At 40.1% G+C, this 25,138-nt stretch overlaps 3 protein-coding genes across 4 annotated transcripts; 2 read left to right on the forward strand and 1 right to left on the reverse strand.

Moving 5' to 3' along the window:
• Nucleotides 1-9,719: 9,719 nt before the first annotated feature.
• Nucleotides 9,720-12,555, forward strand: LOC4341883 (non-specific lipid transfer protein GPI-anchored 7). The gene is made up of 3 exons (XM_015785465.2): nucleotides 9,720-10,137; nucleotides 11,176-11,202; nucleotides 12,245-12,555. The coding sequence occupies exons 1-3, from the start codon at nucleotides 9,813-9,815 to the stop codon at nucleotides 12,343-12,345; spliced, it is 453 nt and encodes a 150-aa protein (XP_015640951.1). The 5' UTR covers nucleotides 9,720-9,812; the 3' UTR covers nucleotides 12,346-12,555.
• Nucleotides 12,556-13,236: 681 nt separating this feature from the next.
• On the forward strand, nucleotides 13,237-20,193 carry LOC4341884 (mitochondrial intermediate peptidase, mitochondrial). 2 transcript variants are annotated; one of them, XM_015786021.2, is made up of 17 exons: nucleotides 13,237-13,509; nucleotides 13,597-13,678; nucleotides 13,779-13,831; nucleotides 13,932-13,986; nucleotides 14,113-14,251; nucleotides 14,330-14,384; nucleotides 15,235-15,457; nucleotides 15,542-15,637; nucleotides 16,605-16,724; nucleotides 16,834-16,959; nucleotides 17,266-17,421; nucleotides 18,167-18,283; nucleotides 18,603-18,725; nucleotides 18,810-18,877; nucleotides 19,016-19,151; nucleotides 19,262-19,427; nucleotides 19,512-20,193. In XM_015786021.2, the coding sequence occupies exons 1-17, from the start codon at nucleotides 13,340-13,342 to the stop codon at nucleotides 19,748-19,750; spliced, it is 2,124 nt and encodes a 707-aa protein (XP_015641507.1). In that variant the 5' UTR covers nucleotides 13,237-13,339; the 3' UTR covers nucleotides 19,751-20,193. The 2 variants fall into 2 exon arrangements, with proteins under 2 accessions (XP_015641507.1, XP_066167684.1); XM_066311587.1 differs by having other exon boundaries at nucleotides 13,814-13,831.
• A 1,170-nt stretch (nucleotides 20,194-21,363) lies between these two features.
• On the reverse strand, nucleotides 21,364-22,153 carry LOC4341885 (uncharacterized). Its single transcript, XM_015786164.3, has one exon. It carries the CDS (start codon nucleotides 21,994-21,996, stop codon nucleotides 21,715-21,717), a length of 282 nt encoding a protein of 93 aa, XP_015641650.1. The 5' UTR covers nucleotides 21,997-22,153; the 3' UTR covers nucleotides 21,364-21,714.
• Nucleotides 22,154-25,138: the final 2,985 nt, after the last annotated feature.

Here is a 25,138-nt window from a genome sequence, read left to right on the forward strand (position 1 = left end):
TATTATGTTCTTCCAAACAAACTTTTGTACTGCTGCAGAAGTTATTCTTGCCACTGCTTCTGCCTCAATCCATCTTGAAAAGTATTCAATTGCAACAACGACAAAGCGCAGATCTCCCTTCGCTCTTGGAAGAGGACCTACTATATCTATTCCCCATCTGTAAAAAGGCCAAACCAGCGGAATTGGTTGCAGTTCTTTGGGTGGTGCTTTTGTCATTGGACCGAACTTCTGACATGCTTTGCACGTCTTTATGTATTTCTCTGTATCTTTCATAATTGTTGGCCAATAGATTCCTTGTCTTATGACTTTTGAAGCCACTGACCGTGGTGCTTGATGAGCTCCACACAAGCCTTCATGTATTTCTACCACCATCTTCATGCCTTCTTCCCTTGTTACACACTTTAACAAAGGAGCAGTAACTCCACTTTTATACAACTGTCCCTCTACCACTTTGTATTTCTTGGACGTTAGTTGTATTCTCTTTGCTTCTTCTTCCTTTTCTGGAAGTTGTGCACTGACAAGGTATTTCAAGATCGGTTCTCTCCAATCTCCTTCTCTCTGTATGCATGCTACTTCTTTCTTTTCGTAACTTGGCTGGGTGATTATATCGAAAAATGAATTTTCCAATGGTTGACCTGTTGCGGCTGCCTTAGCTAGCTCATCAGCTTCTCCATTTTCTTCCTTTGTTATGGCTTTTACCGTTATTCCCAAGAAATGTTTCTCATTCAGCCTTGCTTCTTCCAGATATTTAGCCATAGTTTCCTCCTTTGCTTCAAAAGATTTGGAAAAGTGACCTGCTACCAACTTTGAGTCAGTTTTGACTATTAACCGCCGAGCCCCTAGCGCTCTTGCCTTTCTCATAGCCAACAAAACGCCTTCATACTCTGCTGTGTTGTTTGTGGAAGGAAAAGCTAATTGAACAGAATACTTCAACGTTTGCTTCATTGGTGTTTTCACAACTGCAGCGGCTCATGCTCCGGCGGCATTGCATGCTCCATCGGAGAATACTATCCATGGTTTTTCGACTTCTTCCTGTTGTTCTACCTCATTGGGAGTCCATTCTGCCACAAAATCTGCTAGTACTTGTGACTTTATGGCTGTTCTTGATATGTATTTCAGGTCAAAAGGTAAGAGTTCCATTGCCCATTTTGCTATTCTCCCCGCGACTTCCTTGTTTGTTAACACTTCTCCTATCGGGTATGCCGATGGTATTGTTATGTCATGCGACAGAAAATAATGCCTCAACTTTCTTGAAGCCATCACAATTGCATAAATCAACTTTTCTACTTCTGAGTATCGTGTTTTTGGTCCTTGTAATGCTTCTGAGACAAAGTATACCGGCACTTGCCTATTTTCTTCTTCTTGTACCAAAACTGCGCTAACTGTCGCTGGAGTTGCTGCCACATACATTAACTGAGGTTGACCTTTTGGCGGACTTGCTAATGTTGGCATTTCATGCAAGTATTTCTTCAAGTCATCGAAAGCTTGTTGGCATTCAGCAGTCCACTCGAAGGTGTTTGCCCCCCTCAAAGTCTTGAAGAAGGGTAATCCCTTTTCTGCTGATTTAGATAGAAATCTACTCAAAGATGCCATTCGGCCTGTCAACCTCTGCACTTCTCTTGTGTTTTTTGGCGGCTCCATTTGATGGATTGCTGCGATTTTGTCAGGATTTGCCTCTATTCCTCTTTTGGACACCAAGAAACCAAGTAACTTTCCTGCTCTAACGCCAAAAACACACTTTTCTGGATTAAGCTTAACTGAGCATTTTCTCAGGTTTTCAAATGTTTCTTGCAAATCTTTGCCATGGGTAAATGCTTGTTTACTCTTTACCACAATGTCATCTACGTATGCCTCGACATTCCGTCCTAACTGCTTAGCCAAGACTTTTCCTATGAGCCTGGCAAAAGTCGCTCCTGCATTCTTCAAACCAAATGGCATTCTGATAAAACAATAAGTTCCAAATGGTGTTATAAATGATGTCTTTTCCTCATCCTCCTTCACCATAAAAACTTGATGATAGCCAGAGTATGCGTCTAAGAAACTCATTAGTTCGCATCTAGCTGTGGCATCTACCAACTGGTCTATCCGTGGCAAAGGAAAATCATCTTTTGGGCATGCCTTGTTGAGGTCTGTAAAGTCAATGCACATTCTCCACTTGCCATTTGCCTTCTTTACTAACACTGGATTTGCCAGCCATTCTGGGTGCATCACTTCTCTTATGACTTTCGTCTTCAACAACTTTTCAAGTTCAATTTTTGCAGCTTGTTGTCTATCTGTAGACATTCTTCTCAATTTTTGTTTTTTGGGCTTGTATCCTGACTTAATCGCTAGGTTGTGCTCAATTAGACTTCTATCAACTCCCTGCAACTCATCTGGTGACCATGCAAATACAGCCATGTTTTCTTTTACTACCTTTAAGATTTCTTCCTCAATATGTTTTTCCAAGTTTTCTCCTATCAGAATGAACTTTCCAGGGTCATGTTCATCCAACTGTACTTTCTTTGTTTTCCCTTCAGGAATTGGCTTTTGTATTTTTATGTATTCTCCCTGTTTTTGGTCAACCACATGTACTCCTTTCACACTTGGTGTTCCTTGAAGCTCATACTTTCTTGCTGCAAGCTGTTCTCCTCGGACCGTTATTACTCCCCTTGGTCCTGGGAGCTTCATACATATGTAGTTGTGGTGTATTATGGCCTCAAAAATATTGATTGTTGACCTTCCAAGAATTGCATTGTACTGATATGGCATATCGACCACATCAAATACTATCTCTTCTTTTCTCACATTAGTGCCTTTTCCAAAGACCACTTGTAAAGATATTTTTCCAATTGCATGTACTTGTTGTCCACCAAAACCTTGTAAAGGTACTCCTGCGTTTGTTAACCTATCTTCTGGTATTTGTATTTTCTTGAAAGCATCGTAAAACAGCACATCCGCTGAACTTCCTCCATCGATTAACACTCTTTGCACTTCGCATTGTGCTATTTCCACTGAGACCACTAAAGGATCTTGATGAGGGAAAAATATTCCTTCTGCATCTTCAGGCCCAAAGGAAATTACCGTTTTTGAGTATACTGGTGGATTCGACTGATAGCTTGTCCCGACACGATTTACCTGTCTGACATATGCTTTTCTTTGCCTTTTTGACTCAACTCCCAATGAAGAGCCCCCAGTTATGGCATTTATCACTCTCTTTGGCACTTCTTCAATTGCCTCTATCTTCATAACTTGCGGTGCTTCTATGGCGTTTTGTCCTCGTTGATCACGAGCTCCTTCATACTTGTTCTCATATCGATTTACGTGTTTTTCCAACAAGTGAGTCATTTGCCTGCATTCTTCTGTGGAATGGCCTCCCGGACCATGTATATGACAGAACTTACTGTAACATTCTTCTGTGGAATGACCTCCTGGTCCATGTGTTTGACAAAATTTGGTTTGGTTAGGTTTATTTTCTCTTCCTTTTCCTCTTTCATTGTTCCACCATCGTCCTCTACCTCTGCCTGAATTCCACCATTGTCCTCGACCTTTTCCAGATTGCCCCCAATTGTTTCTCCCTCTGCGAGTGTTGTCCCATTGATGTTTTCCTTTTTCTCTTTCATTGTTGGATCCATCTCCGATAAAATTTACCTGTTTTTTCTGATCTTATTTATAGTCATACTTGAACTTTTTCCAGGGCTTTCCGGTATTCTCTCCCTTTTGTTCTTCCCCTTGGGAAATTTGCTTGTTCTTTGACTGCTTTTTTCCCAACAAGACGGCTTCTTCCTCTTGCACTCTCAACTCATCTTCTTCTCCTCTTGCAAAACTTTCCATTCTTTCAAACAAGTCTTTTGCTGTCTTTGGTCTATTTCTAGCAAGATCAAAACGAAGAGGACCGGGTAGCAATGCCCTTTTTGCTGCCGCTATGAGCATTTCATCATCTACATGCCTGATCTGACATCTTACCCTTGAAAACTTCACGATGAAACTTCTCAATGTTTCCCCTGGAAGCTGCTTCATGGCATACAAGTCATCTGCCTCTTTTGGTTCTTCATACGCCCCAATGAATCCTGCTCGAAAGGTGTCTCTCATATGTTCCCATGAATAGATTGTCATTGGTGGAATGGTAGTGTACCATGATAATGCTACTCCTTCTAGCATTGTTGGGAGTATCTTAGCTTTCGTGGTATCATCTCCACCTGCTGCTTCAACTGCTGTCTCATATACTCTGAGGTATTCATTGGGATCTGTGTCTCCTTTGTACTTTGTGATGTTGGACAACTTGAAGTTTATTGGCCAAGGTGCCATTTGCAGGTTTTGACTTAAGGGATTCTTTGTATCTATTGCTCTGGTTGGTTGAAAATAGGGTTGTGTGGGCTGGAATTGAAAGGCTTGGTTCGGTATTTGACCTGCATATTGTATATGGTTGGCCATTTGTGGGATGTACCCTTGTTCAAACATCATCTCTGGTTGTTGCATATGGAAAAGGGAAAAACCTTGGGGGACTTGGTGATGGTTTTGAGCTGCTTGAGTGTTTGTTGATTGCGTATGTGTGAAGTTGGGCAAAGATGTTTGAATCTGTGGTATTTGGGTTTGTGGAACTTGTATTTGTGGTGTATCATTTTGTGGGAGTTGTGTTCGTGGGATATTACTTTGTAGGATATGAGGTTGGGGGATTTGGATTTGATTGGGAAGAACTGGGTGGGTTTGATGTAATTGTGTTTGAGGATATTGTACTTGGTTAGGATTTTGAGTTTGAATTGGAATATGCGGCTGGAAAGAAATGTGCGTTTGAATAGGAATTTGGTTTTGGCTAGGGATCAAGGTTTGAGCTAGGTTCTGAGTAGGAATGGTGATTTGAGCTTGAGGTGTATTCTGGGTAAGAATGGGAATTTGAGCCTGAGATGGGTTTTGTACTTGACTGGGAGCTTGGGTTCGTGGTAGATCTTGAGCTTGGGTGGCTTTGATACTTTCTCCTTCTTTGTTCTCCCCCTGGGCATCTCCTTTTGCCTGATCTGATTGCTTTTCCCTAGCCCCTGGTATTGCACACTGATCACTTGATCCTCATATTGTCCTTTACTCACCATGACAGCCCCTTGCGCTTGGACCAATTCAGCAAGCTCTACATCACTCATGGGTGTTTTCCCTGTTTCTTCCACCACCGCACCAGCAATTCTTTCTTCTTGAGTTGTTTCATTACCTCCTGCTGCTGTGGATGTCTTGGCCATCTCTGCCCACAGCTTATCAAGTGTTTCCGTTGCTCTTGCTAAGTCACTTTCTTCCACTGCCTTTTCCCACTCTCTCTCGAGTGCAGCTGTCGCGCTTGCAAAAGCTCCTGTATAGCGTACTGGCACAGTCTTCTGTCGTTGAGAACGTCGCATTTACTGTTTGAGCCCAATTCAATGGAGACTTTCCGTCCCCACGGACGGTGCCACTGTTGTGACCTTAGGTCACGAACAAGATCGGGGATAGGCCGGAAAGAAGTGTTTTCCCGCCTATCCTTAGAAACGAGCTCGAACAGCAAACACAACTTTTGAGGATTACTTTTGTATTCAAGATGTCTTGTCCTGCTACAGGTTTTTGACTGGCTTTTATAACCGGTGGTCGTACACGTGAGATTACATTTTTACCCCTGTGGGTCTTTGTAAGTTTACTCTAATGCCCCTGCCACATCAGCGTCTGTGGGGGCATTCTAGTACATCTCCAGGGGTCTTTTAGTCTTTTAGGTGCTAGCTGGCGAGAGTGGTTGAAGGTGGTCCCCAGGGAATCTTCCCTTGGCATCTTCTCTTGTTCGGGTAGTGCTCTTCCTCGAACTCTTGGGAAAAATGCATTTTCCGTCCTGGACCGTCTTCTTCCTCCTGGGAATTCGAATTCCCCCTTTGCCTTCTCTTTCATCCTTGGAAAACACCTGTGAAATTGTAACTTGTCCAAAATATGTGTAGTTGTATTAGCGATTATGTAATGTCCCTAATAAGGTGTTCTTCACCCGAAGAGGTATTTTCTATTCGAATAAGTGTTCTTCCTCTGGGAAGGTATTTTCTTTTTGGGAAGGTGTTCTTCCTCTTGGAAAGGTAGTTTCCACTCAGAATGAGTGTTTTCCCCTCTGGATACTTAGGTCTTGCAAAACCTCGTAGTGTTTTGACCGAATTGGAGGAAAAGGTGTTTGCACCCTGCTACAACACTATTAGTAGTTGGTTGGATGACGTGGCTAATTCCCGTTTCACTTTGAGATTAAATTTTCACTTAGAGAGATATGCTGAAATTGCGGCATCTAATCATTTTATCATGTTCAGTTATATTTTCTAACTACTGTTTTCTCATTTGCCCGATTAACAGAATTCCGGGATCTAACAGGACTAACTGGTACCACAGATGAGATAAGGAACGCTGCATGTGTTTATCGAGCTTATTACATGAATCCAAAGGTTAACTACCGTATATATAATTTTTCAGTTACCAAATTTTGTATCTAACTTATTTCCTTGATTCTGATTCACTGATTGTGTAAACGGTTTGCAATAGTACCGACGAATCGACGGAAACATAATTTCATTCTATTAACATGGTCACATGGGGGTCAAAAAGAAGAAAGGCCTTAATTTAATTAGAAGCAAAACAACAGGTTGTTTTTGCTTGTGCCGTTTCTTGAACTGCAACACCTAACCTACCAGTATTGTGCTGTGCCTTGTTCATAGTGGACTTGGATAGTTGGACCGCATCCTTTTTATCCCTTATAGCAGCTATCTATTAATGAGACTGCCAAACCACACTGATCAAGCAGGCAACATGAACATTTATTGGATGCAGCCCATGTGGTATACAGTACTTATGTGAGTACTAATATGAGCTGATAATTATCATGATTATGAGTTGTCTCTACATATGTGGTTCCTGTAGCTGTCTCCACTCCCTGCTATTGAGTTGCTCGGCATTTTTTTTTTAAAAAAATGTTACAATTAAATTTAACTGGATGAACTACCCTCTTGACCATTGTTCAGTTTTAGGCTGCAAGTTGGGAGATGAATAATCATGTAAAGTGAATGCATACAAATTAAGTTTTTACTCTTGAATTGGTGATTGGAGGCCTATCCGTCACAAAACACATGTGAACTAGGTTCACTTAGTGAAATACAGATGGTAACATGCACTATGTTTGCTTTAATGCAGCAAGTTGGTAGCAGTTGCAATTTACAAATATTCTCTTCATGGTTTCATACTCACATCAGTTTTCTTTACACTGTTTATTTGCATATCATACAATGAAGAATGACCATGCTTATCTACCTTCCTTCAGGTACTTGATCGACCTGAAGACGGAGTTTGCTCATTTCTTTTGGCAAGTACTATGATGGAGATTCCCTTGCTGAAGGAATCATTACAGAAGCTTCGGACAACATGAGTAGCTGAAATCCACGGCTGAAAGTTTTCGGACACGCTCGGTTTAATCATGATGATTGCTTGGAGCTAATCATCATGATTATCATCACAATCCCATGAAAAACCTTCAAGAGGAATCCAGTACAGTAAACATCTTCACACTTTCTTTACAGGCATGGTTGTTCAGCAACATTGATCAAATGCTCAGTCCAAATCTTCACAAGGAACTTAAGAGTTTGTTTAGTTTATTGGGTGTAAAGTTTTTTAAGTATACGGACACACATTTAAAGTATTAAACGTAGACTAATAACAAAACAAATTATAGATTCCGACTGTAAATTACGAGACGAATTTATCAAGCCTAATTAATCCGTAATAAGCAAATATTTACTGTAGCATCACACTATCAAATTATGGTATAGTTAGGCTCAAAAGATTCGTCTCGCAATTTACATGTAAACTGTGCAATTGGTTTTTTTTTCTCACATTTAATGCCCTATGTATGTGTCCAAACATTTAATGTGACGTTTCTTTTTGGTCAAAATTCACATTTTAGGCTGTGTTTAGTTCACACCAAAATTAGAAGTTTGGTTGAAATTGGAAACGATGTGACGGAAAAGTTAAAAGTTTCTGTGTGTAGAAAAGTTTTGATATATGATGAAAAAGTTAGAAGTTCGAAGAAAAACTTTAACTGAACTGGGCCTTGGAGTCTTTGTCTGGGAACAAAATGTTCAACTGTTCTAGTCAAGATCTGACTATCTGAGAGGTTGCGGGGAGTTCATGCTGTCTCAGTGCTCCAACCATGGGGAAAAACAGAGAAGTCTCTTCGCCACATGATGCTGACATGCTGTTTCGCATTCTACTCCGTCCGTCAAAAAAAAAAAAAGACAAACCTGATTTCCGTGTCCAGCGTTTGACAGTCCGTCTTATTTAAAAAAATTATGAAAAAAATTAAAAAGACAAGTCACGCATAAAATATTAATCATGCTTTATCATATAACAACAACGAAAATACGAATTATAAAAAAACTTCATATAAGACGGACAGTCAAAGTTGGACATGGAAACCAAGGTTTGTCTTTTTTTAAGGACGGAGGGAGTAATTTCTAGGCATAGGTGAGACTTGGTCAGAATTCAGAAGTCAACTGACTGGAAGGTTCAGAGCAGCGTCCTGGGTTAGCTGTTGTAGAATTTGGTAGAAGTAGTGTTTACTAACTGTTCTAGACATTATTGATCGTTAATCATGTGATTTGGAAAGGATAAATGCGTGTTCTATATTTCCATACAGTTGCTAGCAAGTGTTTTTACCGCCTACGGGGGTAATAGACTGATAGTATAGTTAAAGTTTGAAGCGAAATAGAGGGTTTTTCTATCAACTTTGCACTTTTATTTACAAATAATAATAATAAATGACCATTTACAACAACTACTTTGGACTCATCGCTTATAAGCTTAAATTAAAGTTACCTACCACATAATCATCCGATGCTAGGTGTTCGGATGGATTTGTGTTGCTTCGTTATTAGATTCTAGGTCTACGCTTCGGTGCAAATTGTTGAAAATTCAGGCATGTCCTCTAAGAGTTTGACCACAAACTTTTCTAAAACATCAACATGTATCTTTTGTGTTACAGAAAACATTCAAACCTTTATCATCAGAGGGTGCGTGTACAAGTACAACTTAATTACAAAAAAAACATTCAAACCTTTATTCAGAGTAGTAGAAGCAGAAGCCGGCATTAAAGAGGGAGACCATAAATTGGTCTGCAATTTGCAAAGTCCTTTTCAAATAGCTGAACCTTTTTTATTTTTAATATTGCCAAATTGATGAATGTTGACAAACCTGGTTTGATTTGGAGGGAATTTTCACATATTTATATAGTAGAAATTTAAAAGTTCCTGGATGTCCAATTGCCAATCCCCAAACCAAACAGAGGCCGTGTTTAGTTTCTCCTCCAAAAATTTTTTTGACGTATACGAACACACATTTGAAGTATTAAACGTAGACTAATAACAAAACAAATTACAGATTCCGCCTGTAAACTGCGAGACGAATTTATTAAGCCTAATTAATCCGTTATTAGCAAATATTTACTGTAGCACCATATTATCAAATCATGGTGTAATTAGGCTCAAAAGATTCGTCTCGCAATTTACATGTAAACTGTGCAATTAATTTTTTTTCGTCCACATTTAATGTTCCATGCATGTGTTCAAACATTTTATGTGCCGGATTTTTTCGGAAGTTTGAAGAAAACTAAACACAGTCAGAACCTGAAAAGTACAATTGCTGAATGTTCTCAAATACCTGAAGAAAAAAAATTCCTCCTTTTTCTATAAAGCAAAAGCTTCACAGAGTCCAGGGGCGCACCTACAGCACCAAGTGTAACCAGAGCTTACACAAAAAAAAGGCACCACCTTTGCTCGGTGCTCGTGGGGGAGAGAGAGAGAGAGAGACAGATGGCGACGCGGATGGCTGCGGCGGTGGCGGCCATGGTGGCGGCTGTGGCGATCTCGCTGGCGGCGGGCGGGGCGGCGCAGTCGTCGCCGAGCACGCCGAGCTGCGCGTCGAAGCTGGTGCCGTGCGCGCAGTACATGAACGGGACGGACACGCCGCCGGCGGCGTGCTGCGACCCGCTCAAGGAGGCGGTGAAGAACGAGCTCAAGTGCCTCTGCGACCTCTACGCCTCGCCGGAGATCTTCAAGGCCTTCAACATCAACATCTCCGACGCCCTCCGCCTCTCCACGCGGTGCGGCATCAGCCAGACCACCAGCATGTGCCCCGGTAACCAACTTATTTTACCCTCCTCCTCCTCCTTCTATCCCTTGTTCTTTTAACAGCAAAAGAGAGAGAGAGAGAGAGAGAATATGTTGTTTTTGATAGAAATTATCACCGTGGCATCGATCATGAGTTGTTAATTTTTGTAATATTGGTATCCAAAAACTCACCCAAATAGCATGATTTGACTGTTCCTACACTGAATAAATATGAGGCCTTGTTCTTGCTAATGCATTGTTTGCCTGGTTGATGGAATGATGGTTTGCACATCGAAGTCACTGCACTGTGGTTGAAGAAATAAATCCGGTTAGGATGTTTTAAACAAACGGCCGCATAAACTGTTCTTACTGCCATGTATAATGTCATATTTCTAGTGACAAGTCGATGTAATTAACACAAATTTGTCCGGCGAAAAAAAAAGGTAATTACTACAAATTTGGGAAAGTAAAGGAATGTTTTTGCCTTTTTGTTGCATAAGTCAATAAGTGGCGTAGGGAAGTTGGCTTTGCATTTCTGTCTCTATCAGGGCAAAACGAAACAAAGAAAAAACATTTAGGTGTGAATATAAGACCAAGCTCCATGATTTGGGTCGACCAGAAGTTTGTAGGCATCCAGATTCCTGTTTTTTGCTTCCCCAGTCCTGTCCTGTAATAATCGTAGTTTAATCTGAAGACGCAACGATGTCAGATTATACCAGTTCGCCTTGGGTATAATACTAGTTGAATGATTAGTCTCAGCCTACCGTTGGATATAGTATTGTAGCCATTTCACATTTGGGATGATGTTTATAAATCAACTAGGAAAATAGCTAATTTCTTTGACCTGATGAAATGGAACCATGAAACTTAATCTAGATTTGTTTAGCACTGTTTTGTTGTGCTGGTAACTTTTACCAAACATCATTACAAAATTCATTTTTTTTTGGAAGTCACACCAGTTCGCTACTATATCTGTTGTATTTGGCAACCGTCCTTTTCCTTAGATAATTTTAATACATATATTTGTATGGTTTTCTGATAAGTGTCCTACAATAATATTTTGCAGGGAATTCCCCTACGAACTCTCCTCCAGGTAATATATACTTTCTGAAGATAGTATGCATGGCTATTTAAACTTAAGATTTTCTTAGCTTGTTATATGTGCGATACCTCACTACCTGAAACTTTTTGTCTGGTCCGATAATTTTTAATGCTATGAATTTCAACTGGAAGCAGCAGCATTTTGATAAAGTCATATCAGATAGATCTGTAGGAAGAAATCCCTCAACTTGAGTTTGATGTGAACTTGGACCCCAATTAAATAGATGAATGAATTAATATGTATGGTTAGACATGTATTAGACATGGTCCCAAGGATTACTGTGGACTACTGTTAAGCACAATGATTTGAAGGTTCATCACTGCTGTATGATACTACCTGTTTAGAAAATGTTTATGGTGCTAAAACCATAGCAGTTAAGACAGATAATAAATGCTGCATAAAGTAGGAGTTAGTTTGGTCTGAACAAATTTATTTAAAGATGTTACATTTTAAGTCGGCAAATCAACCAAATAACATGGGTGATCAGGCTAACTAGCATCATTGAAAGAGGCTAGAAATGGTTAACACGGACAGTTTGTGTTGACCTGGGCATCTGGCATGCTATTAGTAACAGTCTATCAGACTGCCTTACAGAGTTATATTTATGCATCCTACTGCTGTTAGTCAGTTTATTTAGCGATGATATTTTTGCATTTTACGCTCACACTAGCCATGAAGTAGATGTATCAAATTCTTCAAAATTCCAGACTTGCTATGGATACTCGTGCGTTCAATGTTCAGGGATAGCAAACACTGGGTCTTTTTTTTATAGAGCTAATGTGGGGTCTAAGTGTCTACAATTAAGAAGTAGTGTAGCCATTTTATTTGAATACAATGCATTATATTACTTCGGTAGGAATACATGTAGCATTAGCAAAGTAAAGGATAACAAAGATCCCATTCTGCCTCTTTTTCTCACATGTAAAATAGTTAAAATTAAAAGTTTATTCGAATTGATTACGCATGTAACATCACGATAACACTTTACAGAGTACTTTTTTTTAACCTCAATTCTTAATTCTATTGTTTGCAGCCTCTCCATCAGGTGGCAAAAACGCTGGTCATCGCACTATGTCAGTTGGTCTTCCAGGATTGATGAGCTTGTTCCTAGCGTTGTGGTCTGTATTGGCATAAGAATTTTGGTTCCATATCAGAGATGTTATCGCTTATGCCACAGTAGAGGATTTACATGTGACGGTGTTTGTTGATTGGCTGTATCATCATTCTGTACTTGGATCAGAATTCGTTTTGCTGTGTATCAATGTCGCAAGTCAGAAGACTTACATTGTGTTGTACTTAGACCTGTGCTGATCAAAGCGTAATGGATGAATTGTTTATCTTCTACTCCTGCTCAACATATTTTCTCGATGTGATTGTCCAACACAAATAGTTTGCCAATACTAGCTTCAATTGCCTGTGATTTGATCTTCCTAAAAAGTTGCCTTGCGATTTTGAGTGGATTTCTTCCTCTCTGTTTTTTTTCCTTTTTGAAAAAGAGGATTTCAATTTTCAGCCAAGCACTGACGACGAAACCTACAGCCTCATCCGATGGCTATGTGCGGAAAATACGCCATTTGGCGTATTAGTAAAAAAAATATAATTTGTGATTAAAACTTTTACAGTTATGTTCGTAGCGACTTAAATGACAATCTTGTAAAAGAAACTATGATGAAAAAAACTCAAAAACAACTTCAAAATTAAGTTAAAAAATTTAAATGTTGGCATTGGCATATGCTGATTGGGCCAAAAGATGAGAGCCCTAGCCATCCTAGTTGGGCTCGTTGTGATCCGTTGGATCAAGAATACGCGGCCCACACCGAGGAGAGTAAAGCCCAGAGGGATAGTTTTCCCTATAAGCCCTCATACAATATTGTATTTCCGTTTACACCCTGCGAATATTTTTCGCATCCACGTTGGACTTGTCTTAACCGTTCGATGAACCGTAGGCGGCCAAGATAGATCCAGGAGAGAATGGCGAAAGGAATTTTCTCATAAAGGTCCCTCACAGAATTGAATTTTACATTCACTTTCACTAAACCCCATCCCCTTCCTCTCGCCCATGCTCCTCCGGTGAGCAGCGGCGGCGGCGACGGCGAGGTCTAGACTCTGGAGACGTGTGGCTGTCGAAATGAATCAACTGAGTGCCTCCGCAATGCTCTCCCGCGCAGCCTCTCTCCGCCGCGCCGCGGCGGCGGCCTTCTCCACCGCCGCGGCGAGGCCGGAGACCGGGCTGTACGGCTTCGATGTGCTGCGCACGGCCAAGGGCTTCCGCCGCTTCGTCGACGACGCCATCGAGAGGTAAGGGGTGGAGATACTGAACCGCAACCTACTCATCTGGAAGCTGGAGCCATCCATTGGCTGCTGAGATTTTACTGAAACGCGCAGGTCGGACGAGCTCGTGGCCTACATCGGGCAGCTGCCGCCGTCCGCGGAGATTGTCCGCGCCATGGATGAGATATCGAACACTGTAGCCTACTTCCTCTTCTGCTAATGATTTTTTTGCGGAATTAGTACTTGAGTTGGTATTGAGGGAGTGATGTGCGTTTTATACTTGATGATTTGGTTAGGTCTGCTCAGTTATTGATTCGGCAGAGCTGTGCAGGAATACGCACCCAGATAAGTGAGTGTACACTGGTTACTGGTTGCTTCTTATGAAAATCATACTCTGGAGCAATGTGTTTTAGTTTTGAGTGGCCAATTACATGTGTATTCTGTGCCAGGGAATTTATGGATGAGGCAGATAAGGCATCAATGAGGATTTATGAACATCTTCAAGTAAGCTCGATAACATGGATGTTGCATACCGAAATAGTTGGTTTGAGGAAAAAATGAGGGAGAGAACTTAGTGAAATGACCAAGTCAGAACCATTAAATTTCCTTTTTCCCTGTGATTCTATGCAGTATCTGAATACCAATACTACTTTGTACAATGCAATACTTAAAGCTGAGAGCGAAGGTGTCATGCTCACAGAGGAAGCTCGAAGGGCAGCCACCACCTTGCGTGTTGACTTTGAGAAAGGGGGAATTCATCTTCCTAAAGGTTGGCCTACTAGAGTTATACTGGTGCTTCTTGTTTTCCACTTGAGTGTTGCTAAAAGTATAATTTCTTCCATGGCAGATAAACTCGAACATGTTAATCATCTGAACCTTGAGATTGCCCAGCTGGGTCGAAAGTAGGTACATGAATTGTATAATAGACAGTGGCTGTCATTGTACTATTTTTTGTTGAACTTTTCATATTAGCTTTGCATTCCTTGTTCCAGTTGCATGTCTGCCAGACTGCAACTTACTATCAGCAAGCGATCTCATTATTTGGTGACATTTGCTTGTTGGTAAGATATATATGTTCAACATATATGGTGTTGAGTTCATATTAACCCTTGGGAGATGCTTCTGTTCTGAAAATATATCATTATTTAGCTTGTTTGACTGCATAGAGTCTATAGGGATGTGTGTCAAGCTGTCTTACTGCCTGCTAATTTGCTGTATAGCTGTTCTGTTACAATGCTTAAAAATAGCGGGATCATATTACCTACTAAATAATTCTTAGTAGTCCTCACATCATCATATTACTAATGTATAAATGGTTTAGTTTATGCACAGACTGCTAGTGCTAAGTATGAGGCTAAGGTGTATATCGATCTGTTCAATGATGCACTTGTTCAATTTATTTCCCATCTCTTTTCCATTATCATTAGAAATGCGAGAAATGATATTGAATCTCCTTGCACACACACAATATGCATGTGGCTTATAAGTGTATTCGTAAATGGTCTCTCATTCAAATGGCATTCTGATCGCTATAAGGATATCTATTAATTTTACTTTTTTTTTCCATTTAACTGCACAGTTCCATTGTGGCTTTCCTGTTTCTTTGCCTGTCCAGTACATTTCCCTACCGCCCCTTTCTTTTCACTGAATTGATTCTGTGAATTGTAATTAATGCCATGCCTGTTGATTTGAGGTTCTAAAATGTATAAATTTGCTTGTTGCTAGTGAACTTACTCATTTTTTCTGTGCCAGGTTCAGTGAAAATGTTATGAACAAACCAGGTTTTGTGGATATATATCCAGCTTCGCGCATTCCAAGAAATATGCAACGCCATTTTAAATCCATTCACCGTATTAAACCTTGGGGCGATGAGGAACAAAGAAATCAAATGGACACTACAAAGCAAAAGGGTCTAAGGATAGTCACTGATTCAGGAACTCTATCAACAGCACTGAGATGGGTCTCAGATGAGGAAGTATGTTCCCTTTATTCCACTCACCAACCATTAATTATCAATGTATTATATGTTATCAACCTAACATTTCCAAACTTTCCAAAGATCAGGAAACAGGTATACCTGGTAGGAAACTCTGAACCTCGTGAAAACATTACAGTTCTTGGCAAGCTTATAAATGCACGTGACGAGCTTGCGAAGGTAATTTTTTTCATGTTATTGTAGGGCATTTATTTGAAGGAAATAGATGCTATAATGCCATTGTTTTTAAATTTGATTTGTTTATGATTTACTACACTCCATGGTGTACTGTCAACTAGATATGGTCTGTAATACAGAGAAGATGAGGGTTAAGCTATGGTTAGGTTTACTAAAATAGCATGTTTAACATGCATTCTTGTATGCATCAATACCTGATAAATTGCTTGAAGGATATGGTCATGTGGTATCTTGACTCAAAAGGTTTCAACCATGTAATTGAGGAGATAAATTTGAGTTGGCATTATGTGGAAAATATTCCCAGCCAATGGAAGACCAGTTTGTTGATTTAGTTGAGAAGTTATTGGATGCAGTTTATTTGTGTTATACCAATGTGCTTGATCTTGACTATTGCAGAATCAAACCTTCCTTTCCAAAGGCCTTGGATGACCTATATAGGCCTCATTGCGTCTATCCTTTAGCAAAATATCTAAGCTAGATGTGACATGTTAAACTTTCTTATCTCACATCATTGGATCCAGTGAGAGTTATCAGTGGCCTGCCCTCTTCCTTTGCAGTAAAATGTGCTGCAGCCTGCAGTATACATTTTTGTAAATGATTTTGCTTGGATCTTACCTGTTGGGACCAATTAGACCCAAAATTTTGTTGGTATTTGTGCTTTGGATATATAGTGCAAGTTGTATTTCTTAATCTAATTGAGTTGTTATTTGGATCACATGTTATAAGTTGATAAAAAAAATCCAATATTTGTTGTGCTTCCTCTTTCCCAAACTTTGTAATTGGAAGAACCAAATTAAAAATTACCTAATTGAGTTTCTAAGTTCGTTTAGGAAATACCATGGTATTTATCACATTAGTAACTTACGGGCAAATGACTGAATATTTTTCAGTATCTACTGCTATTCCAGGACAAGCTAGACTGTTTTCTTATTCTTGTCCTTTTTTCCAGACTATGGGATGCAAATCATATGGTGATTTTGCTATTCGTCCTAACATGGCTGCATCTGTAGATGTCGTGATGTCATTTCTCAAAGATTTGAGTGGCGTGGTTAGGCATAAAGCTGGTGAGGTATGCAAGGGAGTGAACTTCATCAGTGCTAGGGTAGTTTGACATTAATGCATTGATATATTATATCCTACCAGTGTCTCTCTCTCTGTTGATAGTTACCTCTTTGCAGGAATTTAAACGTATACAGGACTTCAAGAGAAATGTATGCAATGAAAAGAGTGCTAAACTTGAACCCTGGGATGAGGATTACTTCATTGGAATGATGAAATCAGCTGTACATAACCTGGATGTCTCAGTATGTGCTAATTTTTGTGGGGATGCACTTCAAAATATAGTAGAACTACTTTATAAATTATAACATGTTATTTAGATCACAATCTAGATCTTTATGTAAATTCAACACCATAGGTTGACACAAGCCAAATACAACCGAAATTGGTGCTTGTGGACTAAATCGGTTATGAGGGGAAGAAAAAACACAGTACCCAATTACTTTCTAATTTAATATATGTCAATGAAAAAGTTAATGTGCGGTGATCCCTTTAACATCATTGCATACTTAAAATTTTGCCCTTTTGGGCATTTTTGAAATACCTAACAGGTGGTTGCAGCATACTTTCCATTGTCCCAGTGCCTAAAGGGCTTAAACGTGCTGGTGGAATCATTATTTGGTGCCACATTTCATCAAATTCCTATGGGGGACGGCGAGTCATGGCATCCAGATGTGATGAAGTTGTCTCTCCATCATCCTGATGAGGTACTATTGTGTTAAGCTTAGTTTATTAGTTCTATATAAAAAAATAGTAAACTACTGCATCTTACCCAATCTAACTCTACAAAAGCATGTAACTACATGCTTGAACTTTTGTTATTACGGATACATTTCTAATACGCTAACATTAGGGGGCATGACAATCACTATGTTTCCTTTCTCGAAATGAGCATGCCAGATTATCAATCACACTACTTTGTTTTTGTTACTAAAATCAAAATCAGCAAACACCAGAAATAACTTTTGAATGATAGCCAAGTAGACAAAGAACAAAATTGGCATTCCATGGTTACTGATTAGTAATACATAATAATGATGGAGAGTTGGCCTTGTCCGATTGGTCATGTACTCGTATCCTATTAGCGCATAGTGTAAATACCGTAAACTTGAACAACTAGAAGTATGATGACAGGAATCTGTTACGAAATTATTTATCACCAATGCCATTTAACTATGTAAGATATCATAAAATGTTATGCTATTCAGAGCAAAAAAAATATTTCAAAACTAGTAGACCCAAAGGTATTTTCTTAATAAAATGTATATTTGGATTACAATTATCAGTCCATCTCTTTATAACGCATATATGACCAATTGAATTCTTCTAAGGGGTAGTCTAATCAAGGATCTTGGTTGCTACTACTATCACGCACCCACTGTTGAGAGCATCTTCTTAATTTATATTTTACTGGCAGCAAAGTAACCAAAGGAAAACATGTTTAATGAGCAGGGCAATTTAGGATTTATGTATCTTGATCTGTACTCCAGAAAGGGTAAATATCCAGGGTGTGCTCACTTTGCTATCAGAGGGGGGCGACGATTGCAAGACTCAAATTACCAGCTTCCAGTATGTTCTCTTGTATATTTTTATTTCATGAATAACAAGGGAATTGGCATTTCCAAACATTAATGTTGAACTACTTTTTAGGATTGTTTTGTATTTCCGTAGTACTTTGGATGTTTTAAAAAATGTGGAATGCAGAATTTTGCAGCCTTTTTAGCCCAAATATTTGGAACTAAACAAGGCCTAAGGCTTGTGTGCCTTATTTAGATTTATTCTCTTTGTTCAACATAGATGAAGAACTTTTGACAGCATTTAAATGATCCTTACAAGGATAATATCTAAGATTCACGCCACCAATTCACTTCATTCTGATGCTTTTCAGATCGTTGCTCTAGTTTGCAATTTTTCAAGTTCGAGCAAAATAATGGCAAGGCTTAACCATTGGGATGTTGAAACTCTGTTTCATGAGTTTGGCCATGCCCTTCATTCTCTACTCTCAAGAACGGTATTTTGCTGTCCTTTTTTATAATATTTAGGTCTCTCCAATGACTCCAGGATTGCTTATCTGCCAGCATAATGATATTTGCAGGAGTATCAACATTTCTCTGGTACTAGAGTTGCTCTTGATGTGGCTGAAATGCCATCAAACCTCTTTGAGTACGTATGACTTGTTGCTAAAAATAAAACTTTATCCATTAACACTCCCGCAGGGTATCTAATTCTGGCTTATCTAAAATACAGCAGCATTTGTTATTTACCTTCTTTATCAGTAGTTGAGTTCAATTCACATTGCAGGTTTTATGCATGGGATTATCGTGTCTTGAGGAAATTTGCTGTAGATGAAACAACTGGTGATCCAATACCAGAAAAGTTGGTAAAGGCACTTAATGCTTCTCGGAACATGTTTCCAGCAACGGAGCTGCAGCGTCAGGTTTGTTTTTCTTTGTACTTCTTATTTCTCACCCTTAACAATTGGATTTGACCTTGTATGTCCCAATGTGCTGTTTCTTCACTTTGTGTTATTGTGCCTCCGTTCCCCAGATTTTCTATTCTATAATGGACTTGACTTTGTTTGGGGAGCAAGGATCCAAGCCAATGGACACAATTTCTACTGTAGCTGATTTGAGGAGAAAGCATACAAGTTGGAAATGTGTAGAAGGCACACACTGGCATACTAGATTTACTCATCTGATAAATTATGGCGCTGGTAAGCTTTCTATAGTTCAAGAAAATTTCAAGCTTCAGTTTTCATAAAGTATAACTGCTATTCTTTATTTCAACATTATTGCAGGCTACTATAGTTATCTTTATGCTAGATGTTTTGCCACAACTATATGGCAAGAAGTATGCCAAGGTGATCCATTATCCCGCAGCACGGGTAGTGCACTTAGGGACAAATTTTTGAAGCATGGTGGAGCTAAGGATCCTTCTGCCCTGTTAAAGGATTTCGTAGGTGATTCCATTATTATAAACTCTGGAGGAGGAATAATCCCTGACATTAGCTCCTTGTGTAAAGAAGTCGGTTTGTGAAATACCATTGGGAGTGGAGATTGGGATCATTATTTTTGACATTGAGATGGGTTAAAGGGTCAAAGACTCATGATATCATGAGTCAGGAGCTTGATCTGCCACAGGGCTGCAGGATCTAGTTGAAGGTCAAGCTGAAAAAAATAATAGTAGATTCTTGACAAAGAACTGATGAATTGGTTCTCAATACAGGATTGCAGGTTAGATTAGTTGGGTGGATCCTGTTTGACCATTGCTGAATCTTCGATTTTAACTTGCTGCTGCTGCTGCTGCAAGGGTGGTTTAGTTCCCTGTCAGATGATTTTTCGCATTTACTCCGATTGTTCGGAACTGTTGTTCCAAAGCTACAAAGTGGCTGTGCCTGTAATATTGACCCAGGTTAATCTTCATAGCCCATCACATGTAATAGTTCTCTAAAGTGATTATAAGAGTGAGAGATGTGCCCATATGATCTTTTTTGCATTCTTAGTTGGTCTCATGGATAGAAAGCATGTTTGAGGATCATGCTCATTATTGCAAATCTCCCTTCATAGCGTAATCTAAGCCATCTGAATTTAGATTGAAGCTGAATAGGCGAGCTTCTGGCCGCCGAAGACGTACAAGCCGGCGATGATGGACAAGATGAATACAAGCCAGCAATTATCAGGTAAAGAATCAGATGGCACTGCCGCCAATGCTTCCTTCAGGGTCCAGGAAACAACTGAGCAACATCGTCAACGCCTCCTCCAGCACAATATCGAAGTAATTGAAATTTCAGTTTGCACGGTTAAGTAGATGTTATTGCGATAACCGCTCGATTTTCATCGAATTTTGCTAAAATTCTTACGAATTCCACTGAGAATTTTGACTGTGCCCCGGTCAATAAATTCAATAACCTGCACCTCAAGATCAGCAGCTGCGAAACACATCACCCAGATAGTGACCATCACAGTTACCGGGTGACCAGGATTCGGGATGGGCAGACAGGAAAGAATCAGGTCAGCATCCATGTCGGAATAGATCTCCTCAACTTGATTTTTGCGAAATGTGAATCATGCATACTCTCTCCGTCCTAAAAAAACGAATCTAGGATGGGACGTGACACATTCTAATACAATAAATCTGGACAAAGGTATGTCCAAATTCATAGTATTATGATATATCACATCCAGTATTATGTTGGTTTTTTTATGGGACGAAGGGAGTATGATATTGCAACTATTAACTGGAGGAATGAGCAGAAATTGTTCAGGTTTTCTATCTGCTTTTGTTGCTGTAAGTCTGTAACCAAACTAACTAGTACGGAGCACTGCGGTTTCAACTTTACAACTGAGCATCCACTGAATTTGCAGAGACTGAACCTTCAGCTCAATAATCACCATTTTTTTTCTATTCGGTTCCTGGATGATCTTTAACCTTTCTAGTATTCTACAGTCCAAGAATGTTGAACATGAATCATCCTCATATGAGTTATTTTCCCCTTTTTGTTGATTCTTCAATTTGTGGTGCGAAATAAAAAGGCTGAAAGAAATATCTAACAGAAACTATCCAATTATGGCATGGCTAGCTTTCAACCACAGAAGATATGAAAGGGAAAAAAAATAAAAAAGGAGAACATGAAACAGAAACAGAGGACATGGCTTGATAGTTGATACAACTTAATTTGCAAATTAAGCAGGATACAACCACTGCAAGTTCTTCAAATTCCTCCCCCTCTTCTTTCTCAACTCATAAGACCCAAAAAAAAAAGTGAAAACACATAGCACCGATCTGGCAGTTGACCATAACTTCATAAGGCAACTCAAGATCAGTAGATCACTCACACACACAGTTCATCATAGCTCCTCAAACATGCACATATCAGCTTCAACTTAATTTAGCTATGCATGCATGCAAGTCTGTATCATATATGTAGCAGTATACATACATAGATAGATATATTATCATATATATGTATATATGCATATATGCAGGGTAGGTTCATCAGTTCAGAGGCCACCGTAGCGGATGTCGGAGAACTTGGACTTGATCCACTTGAAGCTGCTCCGGACGGTGGACTTGAGCCTCCCCTGCGTCGCGAACACGTTGTACGCCGCCACCCGCCGCCGCCGCTTCGCCTCCGGGTCATCGCGGGCGCTTGGCCCGTTGAAGCTGTACGACTTCGCGGCGGCGCCGCCGCCGCCTCCGCTCACGTCCTCGTAGTCGTACCCGCCGCCGCAGCCGTAGTACGCCGCCGAGTGCTCGTGCGGCACCGACCTGCACTTCTCCATCGTCACAGCGACCACGCCGCCACTGACGATTTGATTCCGGTGAGGTCGCAGGCTTCTTGATGAGTTCTTGATCTTGAGAGGGATGAGGAGAAGCTGGGTAGTAATGGAGCTTAGCTGAGCTGCTAGCTTGGAGGAGAGGCAGTGCTATAATTGAGGTGAGGGAGGGGAAAGAGATGGGTTTTCTGCTTGATTTATTAGGCCATAATTATGCATGATGCACCTTGGGTTGTATGGGTATTCTAAAGTTGACCCTGTCTGTTCTTTTTTCTGACCAGAAAGGATGAACCCTTGCTTTTTGATCATACCAATGGCATTATCTAAAAGAGTGACATAAAAAACTGTCACACAACTTAATTAATTTGAGAGTATCATTAAGTGTTTGACTGCTCATGTGTATGTTTTCTTAGAGAAAAAAGGAGCGTTTCTGGGTACTCTCCCGAATCATAAACATTTGATGTTTAGGATAAGATTTACTTTAACTTTTAAAACTTTGACTATTAATTTTGTATTTAATCAAGTTTGCAAAGTCTAATAAGCATTTGAGAAACTATTGCCAATAAAAAAATTGTAAAGGTTTAAACAAATCTTATTATAAACGTTAAATATCTATTAACTTATTAAAGGAATAGAAAAATGAGCCTCCACGTTCGCTCTCACGGCTTAGAAATTTTTATATTAATCGGGGTAAAAGAAAAAACAGAGTATATATAGAAATACAATTTAAAAACAGCTAAAATTCGGAATTATAAATAAGGAATATAGAAAAAGAGACAGGAGTCCATACCGGTTTATAATTTAGAACTAATTGAAATTCGGAATTAAAAAAATAAGAAAACTAAAACTAGAGGTCAAAGTCCCTATAGAAATACAATTTAAAAATAATTAAAATTAGAATTAAAAATAAGGAATATTGACAGAAGATTCTATAACCCATATAGAATATAATTTAGAAAAGAATGAAATGCGGAATTAAAAAATAAAGAATATTAAAAGATAAGTTTAGAGTTGTCAGGGTTATGGATACCACACATACCTAACTGTAGTTGACTAAATCTCGGCAGGACCCACCACATACCATGTCTTATACGGAAACTAACTTCGGATATGGAGAGAGTTCCGGATAAGGAAAGACAACCAGAGTTCTACATAGAAACGACAAGGGCTCCTCGGATTGTATCTATATTGGTTTCCCTAATTCTACTTAGACAAGGGGACACCTATGGGTATAAATACAAGCTCCCCTATGAGGAGAGGATCGACACCCAACAGAATCAACACCCAACACAATCGACATAGAAGCCACAACATAGAAGCCTACATATGCCAAGATACGCCGCCGGATATCAACTTCAAGGATAAGCACGGCTAGTCCCCTACAGTGTCTCCGGATACTGTCAGGAGAGACGAAAGCGCTATCTCTGATCTCGCCGGGCACGGATTCGAGGAGGAAGGCTACCCTGTTGTCGACTACGAGTCAGCTCGTCAGACCGCCATGTCGACAACAGTTAGATAGGCTACCCCAAATATTGTACTGGTGTTATTATCATGAATAAGAGCAATACCGGTTTCGGCCAACAGGATGTAGGGTTATTACCTGACAATTCAGGGGACCGAACCTGTATAAAAATCCCTGTCTCCATCTCTTTTACCCCAGTCTCGCGTATATCCTAGTACCAACGATCCCCATGCCATGCAAATACTGTAGTCGAGACATCAAACGTCGACAGTGGCGCGCCAGGTAGGGGAATTTTGGTGCTTCAGGATTTCGACGAGATGGGTTCAAGAGATGGATTCTCCAACAATAAGCTACTCAACGACTTCGGCTATGGGGAGATCTAACCTGACCGGAGCATGCCCCCGACAAGATCGGAATCAACGCCGTTAACTTGTCGATCCGGCGAGATCGACCAATCTACGAGATGTCGCCGCCGGGGATAACGCGAGATGTCGCCGCCGGGGATAACGACGGTTTGATGTTTCCCACCGGGAAGCCTCGGCCAGGTCAACCAACGACTACATCGAATCCGATTTTCAACAGCGGACAATGATGGACTTCGGAGAAATCAACTGCTCGTCAGCTCGGATCAATCTCACAACACGCGACGTGATCAGGCAACCGCGACGACTACAAGGCCTGACATCGCGTGGCATGAGTCAAAAATACTGTACCGTGACCAACACCCATAAATACAGTACACGTACACGTCTCTATGAGCACCTGTACGTGTGCGAATAAATATATGTTGGTATATACAGAGCCATGATACGTTGGTTAATTAAGGTAATTAGTAGGTTAATTAATTTTATTAACCTATTAATTTCGTAGATATGTCCGGCATATATCTACACAGGTATTTAATATTTTATCTGTAATTTATCGTATCTATTCAGATCATACAGCATTGTCAGATCCATGATTTATTATGTTTACCTAGAGCATATTTTTTATACAATATCTATTGTGCAAGTGTCCCCGATGTTAAATCGACTACGCTTTAACGTTGGGGGCTCGCTCTATTTTCTTCTGTATGAATCATGCTTGCTTACGGTTTACATAATGCCTGATATTTACATCTGCTCGTTATGTCCTAATAATACTAGAAGATTCATGCAGTTTTTTCAGTGCATACCCGATATTCTCTGCTATATATCTTGTCTTCTAGAAAATATTTTTCAGGAACAATTGAGCACTCGAGTAGGTTATGGTCGAGTACACCGCATTATCGAGAACGATCTCGACGAATGCAGAGTCGTCGCGCCCAACCTACCAACAAAGATCGACGACCTATCTCATAGCACCGGCCATGGCTGGACTACTCGAGAAAAGGTTGTTAACGGATAATTCTCGTGAATGTCGTCGGCTTGATCACCCGACATGATTGCGAACGGACATCCGGATATGCTATAAGTTGGGTGCGTGAGTCATGCTGGCCACATGAGACGCACTTGTAATAAACCAACTCTAGCACCTCCATTGGTGTTCGAGAGATAATTCTACACGTTTGCTGGTCCTCGAACCAGTGCGTAGCAATCTCTCGCACCGCAACCTCCATTGGTGTTCGAGAGATAATTCTACACGTTCGCTGGTCCTCGAACTAGTCCGTAGCAATCTCTCGCACCGCAACCTCCATTGGTGTTCGAG

Source organism: Oryza sativa, chromosome 6 (genome assembly GCF_034140825.1).
Source record: "Oryza sativa Japonica Group chromosome 6, ASM3414082v1".
Lineage (NCBI taxonomy): Eukaryota > Viridiplantae > Streptophyta > Magnoliopsida > Poales > Poaceae > Oryza > Oryza sativa.

Bases quoted from the DNA above. Each gene is read 5' to 3' on its own strand.
- LOC4341884 (XM_015786021.2), top strand. From the start codon at position 13,340: ATGAATCAACTGAGTGCCTCCGCAATGCTCTCCCGCGCAGCCTCTCTC. The intron at 13,679-13,778 runs GTAGCCTACTTC...TGATTTGGTTAG, and splicing joins TGGATGAGATATCGAACACT to GTCTGCTCAGTTATTGATTC. The intron at 19,152-19,261 runs GTTTGTTTTTCT...TCCGTTCCCCAG, and splicing joins CAACGGAGCTGCAGCGTCAG to ATTTTCTATTCTATAATGGA.
- LOC4341883 (XM_015785465.2), top strand. From the start codon at position 9,813: ATGGCGACGCGGATGGCTGCGGCGGTGGCGGCCATGGTGGCGGCTGTG. The intron at 10,138-11,175 runs GTAACCAACTTA...AATATTTTGCAG, and splicing joins GACCACCAGCATGTGCCCCG to GGAATTCCCCTACGAACTCT. The intron at 11,203-12,244 runs GTAATATATACT...TATTGTTTGCAG, and splicing joins CCCTACGAACTCTCCTCCAG to CCTCTCCATCAGGTGGCAAA.
- LOC4341885 (XM_015786164.3), bottom strand. From the start codon at position 21,996: ATGGAGAAGTGCAGGTCGGTGCCGCACGAGCACTCGGCGGCGTACTAC.